The sequence below is a fragment of the Chrysochloris asiatica genome, unplaced genomic scaffold (genome assembly GCF_000296735.1).
Source record: "Chrysochloris asiatica unplaced genomic scaffold, ChrAsi1.0 scaffold00518, whole genome shotgun sequence".
Classification (NCBI taxonomy): Eukaryota; Metazoa; Chordata; class Mammalia; order Afrosoricida; family Chrysochloridae; genus Chrysochloris; species Chrysochloris asiatica.
In genome coordinates this window covers 342,255-361,729 of record NW_006409036.1, presented here as the reverse complement: position 1 = coordinate 361,729, position 19,475 = coordinate 342,255, and the positions used below count along the sequence as shown (strand labels likewise).

The 19,475-nt window shown below is 40.6% G+C and overlaps 1 protein-coding gene across 1 annotated transcript in view; it reads right to left on the bottom strand.

The window, feature by feature from the left end:
* LOC102833647 (zinc finger protein 699-like) overlaps positions 1-19,475 on the bottom strand; it is a 53,803-nt gene that overhangs the window by 27,915 nt on the left and 6,413 nt on the right. Inside the window, exon 2 of the mRNA XM_006877507.1 lies at positions 13,334-13,525. Coding sequence (XP_006877569.1) covers positions 13,334-13,525 — 192 coding nt within the window. The remainder of the gene's footprint in view (positions 1-13,333; positions 13,526-19,475) is intronic.

The following is a 19,475-nucleotide window of genomic DNA, read 5'->3' as shown; positions in this document are numbered from 1 at the left end:
GTACGTCAATCTGTAGTTGTTATGTGTTCTTGTTGGTTCTCAGTCCACAGAACTTCCTTTAGGATGCTTTTCATAGCAGGGTTGGCACTGGCAAAATCCCTTAGCTTCTGCTTATCCTGGAATGTTTTGATTACACCATCATATTTCATCGACAGCTTTGCTGAGTAGAGGATTCTTGGGGCAGATTTTTCTTTCAGGGTTTTATATATGTCTCCCCACTGCCTTCTTGCCTGCATTGTTTCTGTTGAGAAATCTCAGCTTAATCTGATTTGCTTGCCTTTGTATGTATTTCTCTTTTCCCTAGCTGCTTTCAAGATCCTGTCCTTATCTTTGATTTTGGAGAGCTTGATTACTATATGTCTTGGTGACTTTAGGGTCTATCCATCCTGGGATTCGTTGAGCTTCTTGGATGCTTATCTTTTCACTTTTCATATTAGGAAAATTTTCTTCCAGAAGCTCTTCAACTATCTCCTCTGTGGACTCGTGTGATTGTTCCTGGTCTGGAATGCCAATATTTCTTATGTTATCCAACATGAATCTTTGGCCTTCTTCAGAATTTTTTATCCTTTTTTTGTGTTTGTTCTTCATAGTAGTGTTGAGAGATTTATCTTCTAGCTCACTAGTTCTAGCTTCTATCTCTTCAATTCTACTCCTTTGCCCTTTCAGTGTATTGTCCATTTCTGATATTCTATTATTAATTGTTTGGACCTCTTTCTGTAGGTTCTGAATTGTTTCCAATGCTCTATCTATCTTATTTGATTGTTCCTATAGCGTTTTCCTGACTTCTTCCTTATTTTTCTCGACTGCATTGTATAGTGTTTTGATATCTTTTATAATGATTTTTCTGAATTCCTTCTCAGGCATTTCCAAAGCCTGCCCATCTTCCAGTATGGAGTGTAGGTCTACTTCCAGCTCATTTGCCTCAGTCACTTTATCTCGTTTCTGGACATGTGCAGATACGGTCATCTTCTGTTTTTTGGGCATATTCAGGGGTTATTGGTGGCGTTAATATTTACGTGGGTGTGTATTTTGGTATTTTTTTATGCTTTCTGAATGCCTCCAGGTAGATGTGATCATGAAATGGGCTTCCCTTTTCACTCTTCTTCTTGAGAAATTTCAAGATGCCACTGTTGGTCATTGTGACATAACTTAGGATTTAATTTTCGGCTTATTTCCTTTTTTGTCTGCTTGTCCCACTCCACAATCCCCATTAAGGACTTTTTTCTAGTTCCAAACAGTTCAGGGCCGGCTGTGGCTGTTTTGTTTTAATTAGAAACGGTGCCTTTAAATTTTGAGGAAATCTGTGCGCATGCGTAGCAGAACCCTCCAAGGGTGGGGCTGGGGTGCCCACTAGCTCAGGCACCCCTATAGTCAGCAGAATGGAGGTGCACAGACAGCAAGGGACCAATGAGTATCTACCAAAAGAAAAGAATGTCCACACCTTTATCGCTACAGTTCTGCCAGGCATCTGTGGCCGCTCCGATCCTTACCCTGCTTGGTCTCACCCAAGATGGCGTCTCCTGGAGCAGCTGAGCATCCTGGACTAGAAAGCAATGGATTTCTTGCTTCTGCCACAAATTCCCCCAGCTGTAAGCCTTCCAACCTTATAAATATTCCTTTATATGTGGTTCAGGGAGACCACAGAGAGAGTCCTTTGTCTGGATTGATTCCTAAATCACAATATTTTGTTTTATACCATGATTTTTCCACTGGTGGGTGCAGGAAACTGACGCCATGCACCTTATGCTAGATCCAGAGCTCTGGCGCTGTTCTATGAAAGCAGCTTCTCTGGGTTTTCAGTTTGTCCCCCACAGAGCCTGTCGTACCTGACTCTGCTTCTGCAGTCTCCCTTGATATGTTCTTTTTGATGATGAATGTGACGCCATTCTTCTTCAATCTGTCATTTCCAGCATAGTAAATCATGTGATGGTCAGATTCAAAATGGCCAATACCAGCCCATTTCAGCTCATTAATGCCCAGGATATCAATGTTTATGGATGCCATTTCATTTTTAACAATTTCCAATTTTCCTAGATTCATACTTCATGCATTCCATATTCCGATTATTAATAGATTTTTAAAGTTGCTTCTCTTCATTAGCAAATGAAGGTCCTGATGGCTTTACTCCATTCACGTCATCAGTCAACTCTACTTTGAGGATGCAGTTCTTCTCTAGTTGCAACTTGAGTGCCTTTCAACCTGAGGGGCTCATCTTCTGGCACTGTATCTGGCAGCATTCCACTGCTATTCATAAGGTTTCAGTGACTAAATATTCAGAAGTAGTCCATCTCTCCTTCTTCCTAATCTGTCTTTGTCCAGAAGCTCATCTGAAACCTGTACACCATGGGGGACCCTACTGGTATTTAAAATACCCATCGCATAGCTCCCAGAACCACAGCAACTCACAAGCCACCTTAGTAGCACAAACTGACAGATGAGTGGTGGCAGTGTCATGAGGTTAGGAACCAGGAGACGCAAACAGAAGTTGTCCTGATTGACAAAGAGTATACTGAGCTGTATCCTTTTACCTCTAAATTGATTCTGATCCTGAATTGTAACCTGTTACTTTCCTAATAAGCCCCATAATCATCAATATGGCCTGTGAATTCCATGTGGTCAATACAACCAATTATTGACACTAGCAGAGAAGCAGTGTACTGTGGAAGAAACAGCTGATGTCAGAATTGGAAACTGTAGACTATGTCTGACCTCCAACTCTTAGGAATCAGCTATAGGTTACTGCTGATTATTCTCATTCCATCTCCTGAAGTTAGATGAGGTCTGATGTGATTAAGCTACATTTGATCAATATTTTTCCTGCAAATTTTGCAATTCACATTTGTTTCTTCCTCGCAAGTTTTGTTCTTTCTTTGTTCTCAGAATATGACATGAGCAATCCCCACAAGTTTTGTGAAATCTGTGAAGATTTTTGGACACCTTCTTTTTAAATCTTATAATAATACCTTTATGCAAATAACACACACTTTATAGAGCTTGCATAACCTCCTCTTTAGCTTGCCATGTACATTATGTGCATTACATGCATGTACATTATCTGCAAAACTATCATTCATCAGACAGTCAGTACCTGAGAAGACTATCAAATGTTCTCTAAGGAAGAACCTCCTGCCTCTGTTCCATTTCCCTGCTTACCCACTTGGCTAACTTCTACACTTATTTCTTAGTCTCAGTGTAAATGTTCTCTCCCTCACACACAGTCTTTATTTTAGAGGCTCCCTTTAAGCACTGTCCTTCCTTTTACTATTTTCTCTAAGACCACTCATTCTCTACTTTTAATATCTTTCATTCTGTTGTGCATAGGTGCAAACAACAACAACATGAAAGATGAAGTCTGGCTATCTTGGCTTCTAAGGAGCATTCTGGTTGTACTTCTTCCAACACAGCTTTATTTGTTCCCTGGCAGTCCTTGACACCTTAAATATTCTTCTCCAACACCATAATTCAAACGCATGAATTCTTCTACAATCTTCCTTTAATTCACTGTCCAACTATCACATGTATATGAGGCTAATGAAAATATCAAGGCTTGAGTCAGACACACATCTTTGTTCTTGAACACTTTAAGGAGGTCTTTACAACAGATTTGCCTAATGTGATACATCACTTGATTTCTTGACTTCTGCTCCCGTGAGTGCTGATGGCGGATCCAAGCAAAGTGAAGTTGTTTCCATTTATCATTACATTATTTATTGGTCCTATTGTGAGGATTTTTGTATCACTCCACTATCTCTTGATCCATAACCACCTTCCATGTATGGGCCTCCTTGCATTCTTCTTTAACTTGTTTATAACAAGTTAAGTTATGAACTTGACTTCACTCATTCATGACTGCATTTTCAAAATATATTTACAGTACAGGAAATGGAGAGTTCTGTTTTAAATCATAAACATACTCACATCCATCCCTGTTTAATGCTTGTCAGTGGCTGTCCAGAAGAGTCCGCATGGTTCTAACTGAACTGCTCTTATTGCCTCCTTCAATCTGGCTCATACACACACGCACACAAACATACACTCTCCACACTGTGTTTACACTGCTCCAATCATCTCTGATTTTCATCAAGAAATGCTGTCAATGAGTTCCTTACTGCTACTTCTGTGATTTACAGTTATTTTTCCCAACTGAAATACTCCTAAAATCCCCACACTCCCCACATGCTAACAACCCTACTCAACCATGTATGTAGCTACATCCAATTAATTTAATGAATATTAACTTAAATGATCTTCCCTTTCAAGTAAACTAAACCGACTCTCAAGTTAGGTCTTTGATTATAGCTATCAGACATCCTGGGTTTTCATTATTTATTTACAACTATTTCCTATTCTATACTATAAATCTACAGGCAGACAATTTTCCTTTCTTGTTCCTCTGACCTATGACACTGCTAATTGTGGACACACAGTATAATCACACACAGAAATCTGCCATCTTCAGTAGCACTAGCCAATGAAACTTTCAATAAAGACAGAACTCTTCAGACATAGCCCATTATGGAAGCCCTAACCACATGTGCCACCACTCATCTGTCAGTTTATCATAACTGTGGTGATTTGTGTGTTTCTGTGATGCTAAAAACTATGCCACCAGTATTTAAATACCAGCAAGGTCACCATGATAGAAAGGTTTCAGCAGAACTTCCAGACCAAGATGACTAAGAAGGAAGAGTGGCAGACCACTACTGATGGTTAACCACCGAAAGTCATATGAAAAGCACAGAAAACTGTCGGATATAGTGCTGGAAGATGAGCCCCTCAGGCTGGAAGCCTCCTCAAAGTAGATCTGAACTTAATGACTTGGTTGGAGCAAAGCTTTCAGGACCTGCATTTGCTGCTGGGGCACTACTCAAAATGAGATGAAATAGCTGCAAATATCCATTGATAATCGGAACATGAAATGTACAAAGAAAGAATCTAGAAAAATCATAAGTCGTCAAAAAGGAAATGGAGTTCATAAAGGTCAATATCCTATGTGAGATGAAATGGACAGGCACCGGCCATTTTGAATCAGACAATCATATGGTTTACTATGCAGGGAACAACATATTGATGAGGGAAGATTATTACATTCACTGTCAAAAAAAGAACAAGTCAAGACTCACCTTGAAGTACAATGTTGTCTGTGATTGGATAATATCCATATACCTACAAGAAAGACCAGTTAATACAACTATTATTGAAATTTACATACCACCCACTAAAGTCAACAATGAAGAAACAGAAAAATTATACCAAATTCTCAGCTTGAAATTACAAGATGAATCGATGATTACTGGTGACTGGAACAAGAAACTTGAAAATAAAGAGGATCAGTAGTTGGAAAAAATGGTGACGAAAGGATGCTGGAGATCACATAATAGAACTTTACAAGACCAATGACTCAGTCACCATAAATCCCTTTTTTCAACAACATAAATGGCAACTATACACATGGGCTGCGATATGCAGATGATACAACCTTGCTTGCTGAAAGTGAAGAGGACTTGAAACATTTACTGATGAAGAACAAAGAGCACAGCCTTCGGTATGGGTTACATCTCAATGTCAAGAAAACAAAAATCCTCACCACTGGACCAATAAACAACATTCTTATCAACGGAGAAAAGATTGAAGTTGTCAAGGACTTCATTCTTCTTGGATCAACTATCAACACTTGCGGAAGCAGCAGTCAAGAGATCAGACGACGTATTGCATTGGGAAAATCTGCTGCACAGGAACTTTTTAAAGTATTGAAGAGCAGAGATGTCAGCTTGAGGACTAAGGTTCGCCTGACCCAAGCCATGGTATTTTCAATAATCTCATATGGATGTGAAAGCTGGACAGTGAATAAGGAAGATCGTAGAAGAATTGATTCCTTTGAGTTGTGATGGAGGAGAATACTGAAAGTGCCATGGACTGCCAAAAGAACCAATAGATCTGTTTTGGAAGAAGTGCAGCCAGAGTGCTCCTTGGAGGCCAAGATGGCTAAGCTTCATCTCTCATATTTTGGACACATTGTCCGGAGGGAACAGTTGCTGGAGAAGGATATCATGCTGGGTAAGGTGGAGGGTCAGAGAAAAAGAGGAAGACCGCCCCCCAACGAGATGGATTGGTCAGATGGCATCATTGATGGCGTCAAGTGTGGCAGCACTAGTGAGGTTGGCCCAGGATCGGAATTGTTTCGTTCTGCTGTGCATGGAGTCGCTATGAGTCGGTTCTGACTCGATGGCACCTGACAACAACAACATACACATGGGCCTCACAAAACAGATTACACAGGAACCAAATCAACTACATCTGTGGAAGAGACGATGTAGAAGTACAATAACATCTGCAAGGGATAACAAGGCCAGGGACAGACTGGAATAGAGCATCAATTGCTCATATGCAAGTTCAGGTTGAAGTTGAAGAAAATTAAAACAAGCCTTGTTGTTGTTAAGTGCCATCAAGTAGGTTTCCACTCACAGCAACCCTGCATAAGGTTTCTGAGGAGTGGCTAGTTGAGTTTGAACCGCCAACCTGGTGGTTCAAACCAACGTTACCATTGTGTATTTATCCTACAGTGCCACACGAGGATTCCAAATTATCAGCCAAGAAAAAGTTCGAAAGGTCAACCATCAGCTGGAAAATTGATGCTTACAGCTTTCTGGGGTGCTCACAAGGGCCAGTATTGGAACACTATCAGGAAAACGGTCCAACAATCAACAGTGCTCATTACAGTGAGATGTTCATTGAAGAGCTGACGTCTAAACTACAAATTAAACACAAAGGTCTGCTATACAAGGGTGTTGTGATCTTGCATAACAATGCATATCCAAACACCTCTGCCCACACTTTTTACACTCTGCCAAAATTTCATTTTGTTGTGTTAAAACATCCTCCCTAAAGTCCTGATCTTGCTCCATCAAGCTTCCACCTATTTGGTCTCCTGAAAGCAGCTCTTCAAGGACCAAGATTCACCTCTGATGAAGAAGTGAAGACAGCAGTCACTTGTGGCTCACAGCTCAGCCTAAAATATTTTTTAATAGGGGAATATGAAAGCTTGTTGACAGATAAACAAAGTGTATTGAAAAGCAAAGAGATTATGTCAAAAATATTGTACTTGTCTTTTCTAAAAATTGATACAAATAAATTATACAGCCAGAGTGCAAATTATTTTTAACACACCCTCATACAGAAGACTGGAGACAAACTGATGCATGTGAATTATCATGGACTCCAAAAGAGTAAACAAATCTTCCTGAAAGAAGTAGAATCAGAATGCTCCTTAGACCTTACTAATACCAAGACTTCATCTCACAGACTTTGCACATGCTATCTGGAAGGATCAGTCCCTGGAAAAAGACATCATACTTGGCAAAGTAGAGGGACAGCAAAAAAAATAGGAAGATCCTGAACAATAGGGACTGACACAGTGGCTGCTACAGTGGGCTCAAACATGACAATTGTGAGGATGGTGCAGGACTGGGCAGTGTTCCATTCTGCTGGACACAGGGTGACTAAGTCAGAACTAACTCGATGGCTCTGAACAACTAACAACCACCAGACAGGACTATTTAGCTCTTTACATAGGACTAGTACATCTATGGAGCTGAAGTTTTTCTTATAATTTTAATTGAAATAGCCACATCTGGCTAGTAGACATCACAACTCTAGTGGACTGATCAGAACCCTAAGAGACCACACATCAGAGAGGAATGAAAGCTGCCATGAGCAGAATGCAGTTTCCGGTTTTTGTTTGCTGGAAAACTGGGACATAGGGAAATCAAGTAGATGATAAACAATTGGTATCAAGACTAATGCCAACCGAAATTGGATTTACTTCTTTCTGAAAACAGCAATGATAATTTGTTGTTGTGAGGTGCCATGAGGTTGATTCTGACTCACAGTGACCGTATGCACAACAGAAGGAAACACTGCCCAGTCCTGTGCCATCCTCACTACTGCAGCTTTGTCTGAGGTCACTGCTGCCGCCACGGTATCAATCCATCATGTTGGAGGAGCTTCCTGTTTTTCACTGACCCTCCACTTAATCAAGCATGATGTCCTTCTCCAGGGACTAGTCCCTCCGGAAAACAGGTATGAAGTATGAGGGACCAAGTCTTCACCATCCTGGCATCTAAAGAGCATGCTCACTGTACTTCTTCCAACACAGAGTTGTTTGTTCCTCTGGCAGTCCATGGTTGTTTTAAAATTCTTCTCCAACACAATCATTCAAATGCATCAATTAGTATACAGTCTGTCTTATTCACTATCCAGCATGCATACTGTTGTTGATGTTAAGTGCTGTCGAGTCGGTTCCGATCCATAGCGACCCTGTACAGGGTTTCCGAGGGTGTAAATCTTTACGGGAGTAGAAAGCCTCATCTTTCTCCCGCGGAGCGGCTGGTAGTTTCGAACCGCTGACCCTAGGCTACTGAAAAGACCATTTGCTTGAATGAGGCTCATCTTAGTCCTCAAACTGACATCTGTGCTCTTTAGCACTTTAAAGAGATCTTGTGCAGCAGATGTGCCTAATGCAATCCGTCATTTGATTTCTTGACTGCTGCTTCCATGAGAGCTGATTGTGGATCCAAGCAAAACGAAGAAGTCTTTAATATTTCAATCTTTTCTCCATTTATATTTATTTAACTACTACTTAAACATAGACATAGAAAGGAGAAACTGAGGGAACCAGAGGGACACAGTCTGAGAAGGTGACATTTGAAGTGAGATCTGAATTCTGAAAATTATAGGATCACTCTGATTACAAAAACACATGGTGCAAGCAGGGAATATCTTAACATCTTTGGAAAATGGTGGAGTTTTTTTGTGTTTTGTTTTTTTTTAAAGCATTAACAACTTAACTAACATGAGGGTTGGTATTATAAATCAGGAGCTGCCCAACTATGACCCTGTTGACCTACATAAAATAAAATAAAGCCTGCGTAACTAAGGCCGTGTTGACCTACATAAAATATATGGGTTTTAATCAACATGTCACTGATAGCTTACTTGGTTTATATTTTTAAAATAGGACATTTGCAGCTAGGTGGACCATCTACCTTCTTATAACGAACATAGGAGAAAGTTCAGAGTCTATTTTCATAAGGTGGATCTCAAGAGTAGTATGAACTAGGATTGCAGCCATGAGAACAGGACATGGAGAGAGCGAGCAGCTGAGGACTCTAGACTCATGGAAATAGAGGGCCTGAGTGATGGCGGTCAGGAGGCAGACTTGGAGAATGTGTCCCTTGATTGTTTAAATTATTCTATATTCCTGAAGGTTTCTGTGTACACCCCCCCTCTAGTCACCCCCACTTTGCCCCCTCAAAAAAGCAATTGCTGCCCTGCCAAACCTCAAAAAAAAAACAGAGTGATGGAGGACTATTGGTGGGGCTGTAAAATGGTACAGTTTTTATGAAAAACATCTTGGTGGTTCTTCAAAGACTTAACCATACAATTCCCCTATGACCCAATGAAATGACCATTCTTAGGTAGAAGACTTGAAAGCCAGGATACAAGCAGGTACTTTCACACCAATGTTCACTGCAGCACTAGTTATAAAAGTCACAAAGGGGAAACCAGCGAAATGTCCATCCACGGATGCATGAGTAAACAAAGTATAGTGTCGTGGATAAACAAAATACTCACACTAAACCGAACAACCAAACCGACTGCCAATGAGCTGATTCTGATTAACAGAGAGCCTACAGGACAGTTTTTCCAAGGCTGTCACCCTTGTAAGGGGCTGTACAGTAACAGTGGACTGTCAATCACAAGGTCAGTGCTTCAGACACATCAGTCACGCTTCAGAAATCCTATACTAAGCCTCTATGATGAGTAAGAACCAAATTGATGGCACTTAACAAAATCTAAGAAGCAGACTGTCACATGTTTCTCCGACAGAGCAGATGGGGGTTTCAAACCGCTGACCTTAGAGTTAGCAGCTGAGTGCTTAGCTGCTATGCCACCAGGGCTCCTATTATTCAGTAGCGGAGTGGTTACGAATGGAGCTGCGAACCACAAGGTCAGCAGTTCGAAACTACCAGCTGTTCCGCGGGAGAAAGATGAGGCTTTCTGCTCCCATAAAGATTTACAGCCTCGGAAACCCTGTACGGGGTCACTATGAGTCGGAACCGACTCCACCGCACATGACAACAACAACAAAGTGAAATTCAGTTCTCATAAATGCTAGTACATTGAGGAACCTTGAAAACACGGTGCTAACCAGAATGGAAATACAATATGAATATATCCAATGTCACTGAACAATTATTGTAGAAATTATTGACTGGGGACCTATTTTTCTAAGTAAATTTTGATAAAGTATAGTATTCTTTTGAAAGGAAAAAAAAACTCTATGAATTAAGCCAGCCACAAAAGACCAACTATTCTTTTTAGGCCTAAAGATTAATCTATAATAGCCTGCTTGAACCTTTTCCTGTAGAAATAAAAATGTTAGATTGCTAAAAAAAAAAAAAAGACCAACTAAAAGGAGCTCTGGTAGCGTAGTGGTTATGAATCGGGCTGCGAACCTTAAGGTCAGCAGTTCGAAACTACCAGCCGCTCCGCGGGAGAAAGATGAGGCTTTCTACTCCCGTAAGGATTTACACCCTCGGAAACCCTGTACAGGGTCGCTATGGGTCGGAACCGACTCGATGGCACTTAACAACAACAACAATTGTTATACAATCCCACTTACATGAAATATCTAGACTAGGCCAACGTATAGCAACAAAAGTGTATAACTGATCATCTAAGGCAGATGAGCTGGAGGAAGGGGAAATTAATCCTGCAGAAGAATCCAGTTTCTGCTCAAGGTGATGAAAAACTTGAAAACTAATAGTGGTAATAGATGTACAACATGGGGAAAGTAATTTATTGAATTGTGCAAATAAAAATGGCTAATATGGGAAAGGTTTTGGTTATATGTACCTTGCCACACACTTACATACACACACACACACAATAAATACATAAAATGATACCATTACCAAAAAAAAAAAAAAAACTATACACTTAGTTTCTTAGCCAAGGTATGTTGATGAAAGGAAGGAAATTTAGACACTTGTAAGGATAAAGGAGCTCTGGTAACATAGTGGTTACAAATCGGGCGGGGAATCTCATGGTCAGCAGTTCAAAACTATAAGCTGTTCCACAGGAGAAAGATGAGGCTTTCTGCTCCTGTAAAGATTTACAGTCTCGGAAACCCTGTACAGGGTCACTATGAGTCAGAACAGACTCCACAGCACATAACAACCACAAGGATATATGGAAGTAAATAAGACAAAATTTAATGCCACATTTAGGGCATGCTAACATGGTGTGGCGCTGTGGGCTAATGTGTCAGACTGCAAAGTCATTTGAACTGCAAGGTTGATGGTTCAAGCTCACCAGGTGCTCCTTGGAAACCCTCTACAGGGTCGCTATGGGTCGGAATCAACTCGCCAGCACTTAACAACAACATAGAAAAGGAATCTTGGTATAGAACCGTAGGATAATGCAATGCACTGGAATACATGGTCAGTTGGGGCCACAAGGTTGACAGTTCAAACCCAACAGCCACTCTGTGGATTGCTATGAGTCGGAACCAACTCAACAGCACTTAACAACAACATAGGGATATACAATCACATTTGTGAAACTGCAGTGTATACAGGATGACTTCGTCAGGCAAATGGCTAGGGAGCATCTGCTTAGTGATATGGAAACAAAACCAGTAATAGGGTTACTCCATAAAAACAAATAAACCTGGTGAATTACAATTCTAAACAGTGAAAAAAGAGAGAGATGAGGCTAATGACAATGGAGTCAGCAATGAATTCACAAACACAACACTTAAGTTTGTTGCTGTTGTTAGTTGCCCTGGAATGGGATAGGCTCATAGCAACCGTATACACAATGGAAGGAAACACTGCCCGGTCCTGGATCATCGTGACAATTGTTGCTGTTCCGTTTGGGCCCACTGCTGCTGCCACTGTGTCACTCCACTTCCTTGAGGGTCTTCCTCTTTCCCACTGACCCTCCCTTTCCCAAGCATGCTGTCCTTCTCCAGGAACTGTCACAAACGACACTGAAATTTACCCACTTTTAATATCTGAAATGTTATATGCAACTGCTGTTAAACTCAAGTCTACGTATTTTTTCCTATCTTTTGTTCTATATAAAATATACTTTCGTTGCTTTCACATTTAGTTGATTCGATATACACAAATTTTCTTCGTTCTACATTTGGTTTTAAAAGAAACATATTCTATAATCATATCAAAGATGCCATACACAATTCTTTATTCAGTTTAAGCTTCATGTTCAAAATTATTTACTATAAATTATGACTTGTTAACAGTTGCAACTTCACATTTATTTAAGCAACTTAACGGCACATCACCACACCACCATAGAAAAGTAATTTGTTCTGAAACTGTCCCTCAAACCACAATACAATGGTTTAAAAAAAAAAAAAAAAAAAAGAGTACTTTGTAAAAGAATTACTACAAAAGATCAAGTGCTTTCTGCAACACTGTAGCATAGCTGACGCACGCTCTCTATACTGTTTCCTTAACATTGCCATCCTTCCCAAACATTTGATGCTCTGACCCGGCTTTTGTTCCAAAAAGGAGTCTATCTATTAAGAAATGTGGATTCTTGTTAGCAGAAATGTTGGTTCAATCACCGGCATCCAATCCCACAAAGATTTTGTTGCCGCCAGATCTTAGGATCCTGGAGACACACGGGGTGTGTGATCTCCCTATACAGCGCTCTTTACTACACTAAGCTTGTTCAACCACATCAATTTTACTTCTCATGAGCTAGTATTGGCCATATTCTCATACAATCATGAAGACCATTTCTACCTTACAACAAAAGACACTCCGCAAAATATGCCGCTTACTTTTTAAATGTTTTCTTCCCAGTAGGCATCAATATGTTCCTAAAGGCTTTCAGAAATTTGCAGCTTTGAAAAGCCCATACAGGTTCACGATGAATCGGAACCGACTCAACAGCACTTAACAATAACAAGCGCACGTACTAGTTCCACCTCCCGTTTCTGAATTCTTTATCTGTGCAAAAAAGCCTAGGGTCATTAAAGGAGAAGGGAGGTCCTTTTCTCACCACGATCTTACTTTTTGTCTGATCAGCAGAACGAAACAACACTCCTGCCTTGATGAAGCACACAAAACAAAGGGGAGCAGGAGGAAGGAAGGAAGCCGGGAGGAGGTGGAGCAGGTCGTCCGTCCCCGGGGACTACCCTGGGTGTCCAAGAGGCCCGTGACACTGCGTTTCTCACAAGCTCCCATGTGGGGCGAAAGCCGCTGGGAAGTACACTTTCAGCGGATTTACACTATTTTACCTGTGAATGCACAACAAACTTAAGTCCAGGGCAGCAACTCTTAGCTGCGGAATGGGCGGGCAGGTCCGGGTGCACCAGGGACACGGCGAAGCCAGCCGTGGCCAGACTGTAGCTGCGGCGGCGACCGCCGCAGAAAAGCGTTTGCGGAGACAGGAAAGCCGAGGCAGAGGTGGGAAGGCCCCAGGGACAGCCCTACTAGAGGAAGTTAGGTCTGCGACGGAAAGCTAGAGTTGCACCCAGTGTCCCGCAGGCTGAACCTGGTACAGGAAGAGAAAGGACTCAACAAACGTAAAACCTACCTTTCGCCTTCCAAAGCCGAAGCAGGACCAAATATGGCTGCCGACCAAGAACGCCCACTTCCGATTCCGGTTTCTGGGACAGAGCCGACAAATGGAGACGTTCTATGGGCGGGCTCTAAAGAACCACCCACTGACCATAGGGTTTCAGGATCTTTCACTGGAATTTGTAACCTGTCCAGGCCACTGTATCATTCCATCTCGTTGAGGAGGGCTCCCTGTTTTCTATTAACCCTCAACTTGAACAATCATGATATGTTTTCCAGGGACTGATTCCTCCAGATTGTTGTTTGCTGTTGTTAGGTGCATTCGAGTCGGTTCTGATTTATAGCGACTGTGTGAACAACAGAATGAGACACTGCCAATCTTGCTCCATCCTCACAAATCATATTACACTTTGCACTTACTGCTGCAAACGCTATGCAAATCCATCTCGTTGGGATCTTCCTCTTTGGAGCTCACCCTTCACTTTCCCAAGCACAATGTTCTTCTCCAGGTACTGATCCCACCTGACAATATGTCAGAAGTATGAGAGACAAAGTATCGCCACATATAATCCAGCTTCTCGGATTCTTAGCTCAGCATACAGATTAAGTAAGTATGGTGAAAGAATACAACCCTTAACTCACACCTTTCCTGACTTTAAACCACTCAGTGTCCACTTGTTTTTCTGGAACGATTGCTTCTTGGTCTACATACAGGTTCTCCATGAACACAATTAAGTGTTCTGGAATATCCATTCCTGGCAATGTTATCCACAGCTTGTCATGGTCCACACAGTCAAAATCCTTTGTATAGTCAATAATGTATCAAAAGTACCGGAGACACCACTGAGTACTATCCGATCTGTCTGGGCGGGGCTAATGAAAGGAGATGAGGATAGGTCCCTTGTGGTACAATGGAAAATAATTGTTATCAGGACTGACCACAAGGGTTGAATATGTAAAGGTGGATATTTTGTAGCAAAAGGAGGGGAGTGATTGACTTTGCAGTCCAGGAGCGGAGGTCCCTGGAACCATCAAGGGAGAAGAGCAGAGTGCGAGACCCTACCCAGAGAAGCAGTGACACCAGAGATGGAGGCAGAGGCGACGATGTGGAGAGATGGAGCAGCCAGGGACTCTACACCCAGAGAGGGAGATGGGCTGTGTGCTGATAACTAGGGTACAGACTTGTAGGGTATACTTTTTGGTTGATTGATGACTCATGGAAGGGACTGTAACCATGGCAATGAAATGATATACGATAGGATGAATGTAAAACTAATGTTCTCCTATTTGAACTATCACATAATTCACAATATGAAAACATTTAAAAAAAAAAAAAGTACATGAGACAGAGGTGGGGCTTCATGGAGGATAGGATAGAGGTGCAGTGAAGTTCATCTTCAGCAATACCACAGATTACCAGGAGAAGCAGGTTCAAGGCAGAGCTCCAAAACTCTGAACCACACAGGTAGGAATAACCACATAGGTAAAAAGTTTGAATGCTTATAGCTAGCAGAACTTGTAGCAGAAGTAAGAAATCACGTACTTTTGAATCTGCCGGGCTCGGCAGCCTGTAGCCCATAACTTGGGTGAGACCAAATGGCAAGACCAAGTGGGGGAACAAACTCACCATGGAACAATACCCCAGAAACCTCAGAGCAAAGGTGGACAATACACTTTGTCAGTTTTGCTTTGCTTTAATTTTCTTTTTTCTTTCTTTTCTTTTTTTTTTTTTTTTTTGTATCTGTTCATTGGCTACCCACTGTTTGTGCACCTCCATTCTGGTGACTAGAGGGGGTGCCTGAGCACCCCCACCCACACCGCTGGTGGGTTCTGGCATACATGCACACAGAAACTCTCAGCCCAAGAGCCAGCCCTGAACTGTTTTTTAATAGGGAAAAGGCCAGAACAAGGGATGTGGAGAGGAAAAGAGTATAAAAACAAAACAGGCCAAAAATTAAATTAAATCTTGACATATAGCATAACAACCAAGAGTGGCATCTTGAAATTCATCAGACGGCCTTGAAGGCAAGAAGCTGAAAGAAGACATAAAAGTCATATTCATATTAGGCTACAGATTTTTTTATTTTTCTTTTCTCCATCCTCTTCCCTTTCTGTGATTATAGACTACAGTATCCAGTCAATTTTTGTTGTTGTTGTTGTTGTTGTTGTTGTTGCTGTGCTTGTTGTCATGGTGGGTTATTTTTTTTCTTGATTTTTTTGCTGTTGCTGTTTTTCTGTATTATGCTCCCCTTTTTACCTTTGGTGGACTCTCTCTCCCTATTTTATCCAATAACAGACAACAACTGCAGCCGTATAGTCAAGCTACAATCACACTCTATAAAACACCAAAACCCAGGCAAAAACCAATACCAACTGCCATACACCAGGGAGGCAGACAACACCTGTGAAAGTTACTCTGAAGTAAGCAATAAAAGAGTGAAAAGGGAAGCCCACATCCTGATCACATCTATCTGGAGGCAATCAGAAAGCATAAAAAATACCAAAACACACACTCAATTAAGTATTAAGGCCACAGACATATCCAAGAAGCAAAAGCAAATTACCATATCAGCACATATCCAGAAATAAGATAAAATGTCTCAGACAAATAACCTACAGGTAGACCTAGAGTACATTCTAGAAGGAGGACTTATATTGGAAATGCCTGAGAAGGAATTCTAAAAATGATTATAAACTGTTTCAAAACACTTTACAGTGGAGTTGAAAAAAATAAGGAAGAAGTCAGGAAAGCACTACAAGAACAATCAAATAACATAGATACAGCATTGGAAACAATTCAAAACATACAGAAAGAGGTCCAAATGGTCAATAATAGAATATCAGAAATAGACAATACTCTGAAAGGGCAAAGGAGTAGAATAGAAGAGACAGAAGGCAGAACCAGTGAGCTGGAAGACAAACTTTCAAATATCACTAAGATAGAAGAGTAATCAGAAAAAAGGATTTAAAAAATCTGAAGAAGGTATAAGATTCATGTTGGACAACATGAAAAGGAATAACTTAAGAATTATTGGCATTTCAGAACAGGAAGAATCACACAAGTCCACAGAGTAAATAGTTGAAGAACTGCTGGAAGAAAATTTCCCTAACATCCTGAAAAGTGAAAAGATAAACATTCAAAAAGCTTAATGAACTCCAGGAAGGATAGACCCCAAAACAAAATCACCAAGACATATCATAATCAAGCCCTCCAAAATCAAAGATAAGGAGACACTCCTGAAAGCAGCTAGTAAAAAGAGATGTGTTACATACAAAGGCAAGCAAGTCAGATTAAGCTAAGATTTCTCAGCAGAAACCATGCAAGCAAGAAGGCAATGGGGAGACATATATAAAATCCTGAAAGAGAAAAACTGTCAACCAAGAATCTTTTATCCAGCAAAGCTGTCAATCAAATATGACAGTGTAATCAAAACATTCCAGGATAAACAGAAGCTAAGGGATTTTGCCAAAGCCAACTTAGCTCTAGAAAACATCCTAAAGGGAGTTCTGTGGACTGAGAACCAACAAGAACAGACAACAACCCGAGACTGACATACATGGCAGCACTTCTCAGAACTAAATCAAAAAAAGGAAGAGTAAAGAACAGAACAAAACTATAAGAACAAAATCAAGTATCTGGAAGGTCAGTCTATTATCAAAACAATTGCAATGTAAAAGAAGATAAACTCATAGGAACAAAGATCCAGATGGTGAGAAGGTCAGGTAGATTACAGGATTAAATAGACTGCACGAAATGGAGGGAAAAGTTAATGGAATATAAGGTAACCTCAAAGAAAATTAATACTTTACAACATACCAAGAAAATGAAAATCCAAGAAGAACATGGAAACATTAAAACTATGAAGAAACTCACAAGGAATAACACAAAAACATTAACTCAGCAAAGGAAAATACACAGAACAAAGAAAGTAGCAACACCACAAAAAACAAACAACAACAACAACAAAACATAATGGCAACAATTAATCCATACCTATCAATAATTACACTGAACGCAAATGGATTAAATGCACCAGGTAAAAGAAGGAGGGTGGCAGAATGGAAAAGAAAACAAGATATTTCAATACGCTGTCTGCAAGAGACTCATCTCACACACAGAAAGAAAAACAGATTAAAAGTCAAAGGATGGAAAATATATACCAAGCTAATTGCTCTGGTAGCGTAGTGGTTACAAATCGGGCTGCGAACCTTAAGGTCAGCGGTTCGAAACTACCAGCCGCTCCGTGGGAGAAAGATGAGGCTTTTTACTCCCGTAAAGATTTACACCCTCGGAAACCCTGTTACAGGGTCGCTATGGGTCGAAACCGACTCAACGGCACTTAACAACAACAACAATTGTAATCAAAAACTAACAGGAATGCCAGTATAAATCTCTGATAAAATAAACTTTAAGGCAAAAACTAGCATAATAGATAAAGATGGACATTATCATATGATTAAAGGGACAATTGAACAAGATGACATAACCACAATAAATATCTATGCTCCCAATGAAACAACTCCAAACTATATAAAACAAACTCTAATAGAGAGTTTGATACATTAAACTCTAAAGACCGAAGATCAGAAGAGTTGTGGGATGACATCAAGAACAACATATGTGAACAAAGCAAAAAGTCATTAAGAAGTCAAGAAAGAAGGAAAAGGTCAAAATGGATGTCAGAAGAGACTCTGAAAATTGCCCTTCAGCGCAGAGATACTAAAGCAAATGGAATAAATGAGGAGGTCCAAGAGCTGAACAGAAAATTTCAAAGATCAGCTCCAGATGATAAAGCCAAATACTATAATAAAATGTGCAAAGATCTGGAATCAGAAAACCAAAAAGGAAGAACACGGTCAGCATTTCTCAAGCATGGGGAACTGAAGAAAAACTTCAAGCTTCAACTTTCATTATTGAAAGATTCTCTGGGCAAATTGTTGAATGATGCAGACAGCATCAAGAGAAGATGGAAGGAATACACAGAGTCACTGTACCAAAAGGAAGTGGTTAATGTTAAACCGTTTCAAGAGGAAGCATATGAACAAGAGTCAATGATACTTAGGGAGGAAGTTCAAGGGGCATTGAAGGAATTGGCAAAGAACAAGTCACCAGGGATGGATGGAATAAAAATTGAAATCTTTCAAGAAAGTGAGGTGGCACTGGAGGCACTCACTCATCTCTGTCAAGAAATTTGGAAGACAACTATTTGGCTGACTGTTTGGAAGAGATCCATATTTGTGCCCATTCCAAAGAGAGGTGACCCAACGGAATGCAGAAATCATCGGACAATCTCTTTGATATCTCAAGCGATTAAGTTTTGCTAAGGTAATACAGAGGCGGCTGCAATCATATATTGAGAGAGAACTTCCAGAGATTCAAGACTGATTCAGAAAAGGCCGTGGAACGAGGGATATCATTGCAGATGTCCAATGGATCTTGGCTGAAACAAGAGAATATCAGAAAATCAGAAATGTGCTTTATTGATTACACAAAGGCTTTCGACTGTGTGGATCATAACAAGCTATGGACAACATTGAGAAGTATAAGTATTCCGGGACACTTAATTGTACTCATGAGGAATCTGTACGTGGACCAAGAAGCAGTTGTTCGAATAGAACATGGGAACGCTGAATGTTTTAAAATTAAGAAAGGTGTGTAACAAGGTGAATTCTTGCACCATACTTATTCAACCTGTATGCTGAGCAAACAGTATGAGAAGCTGGGTTCTATGAAGAAAAACGTGGCATCAGGATTGGAGGAAGACTCATTAACAACCTGTAATATGCAGATGATACAACCTTGCTTGCTGAAAGTGAAGAGGACTTAAAACATCTACTGATAAAGATCAAAGAGCACAG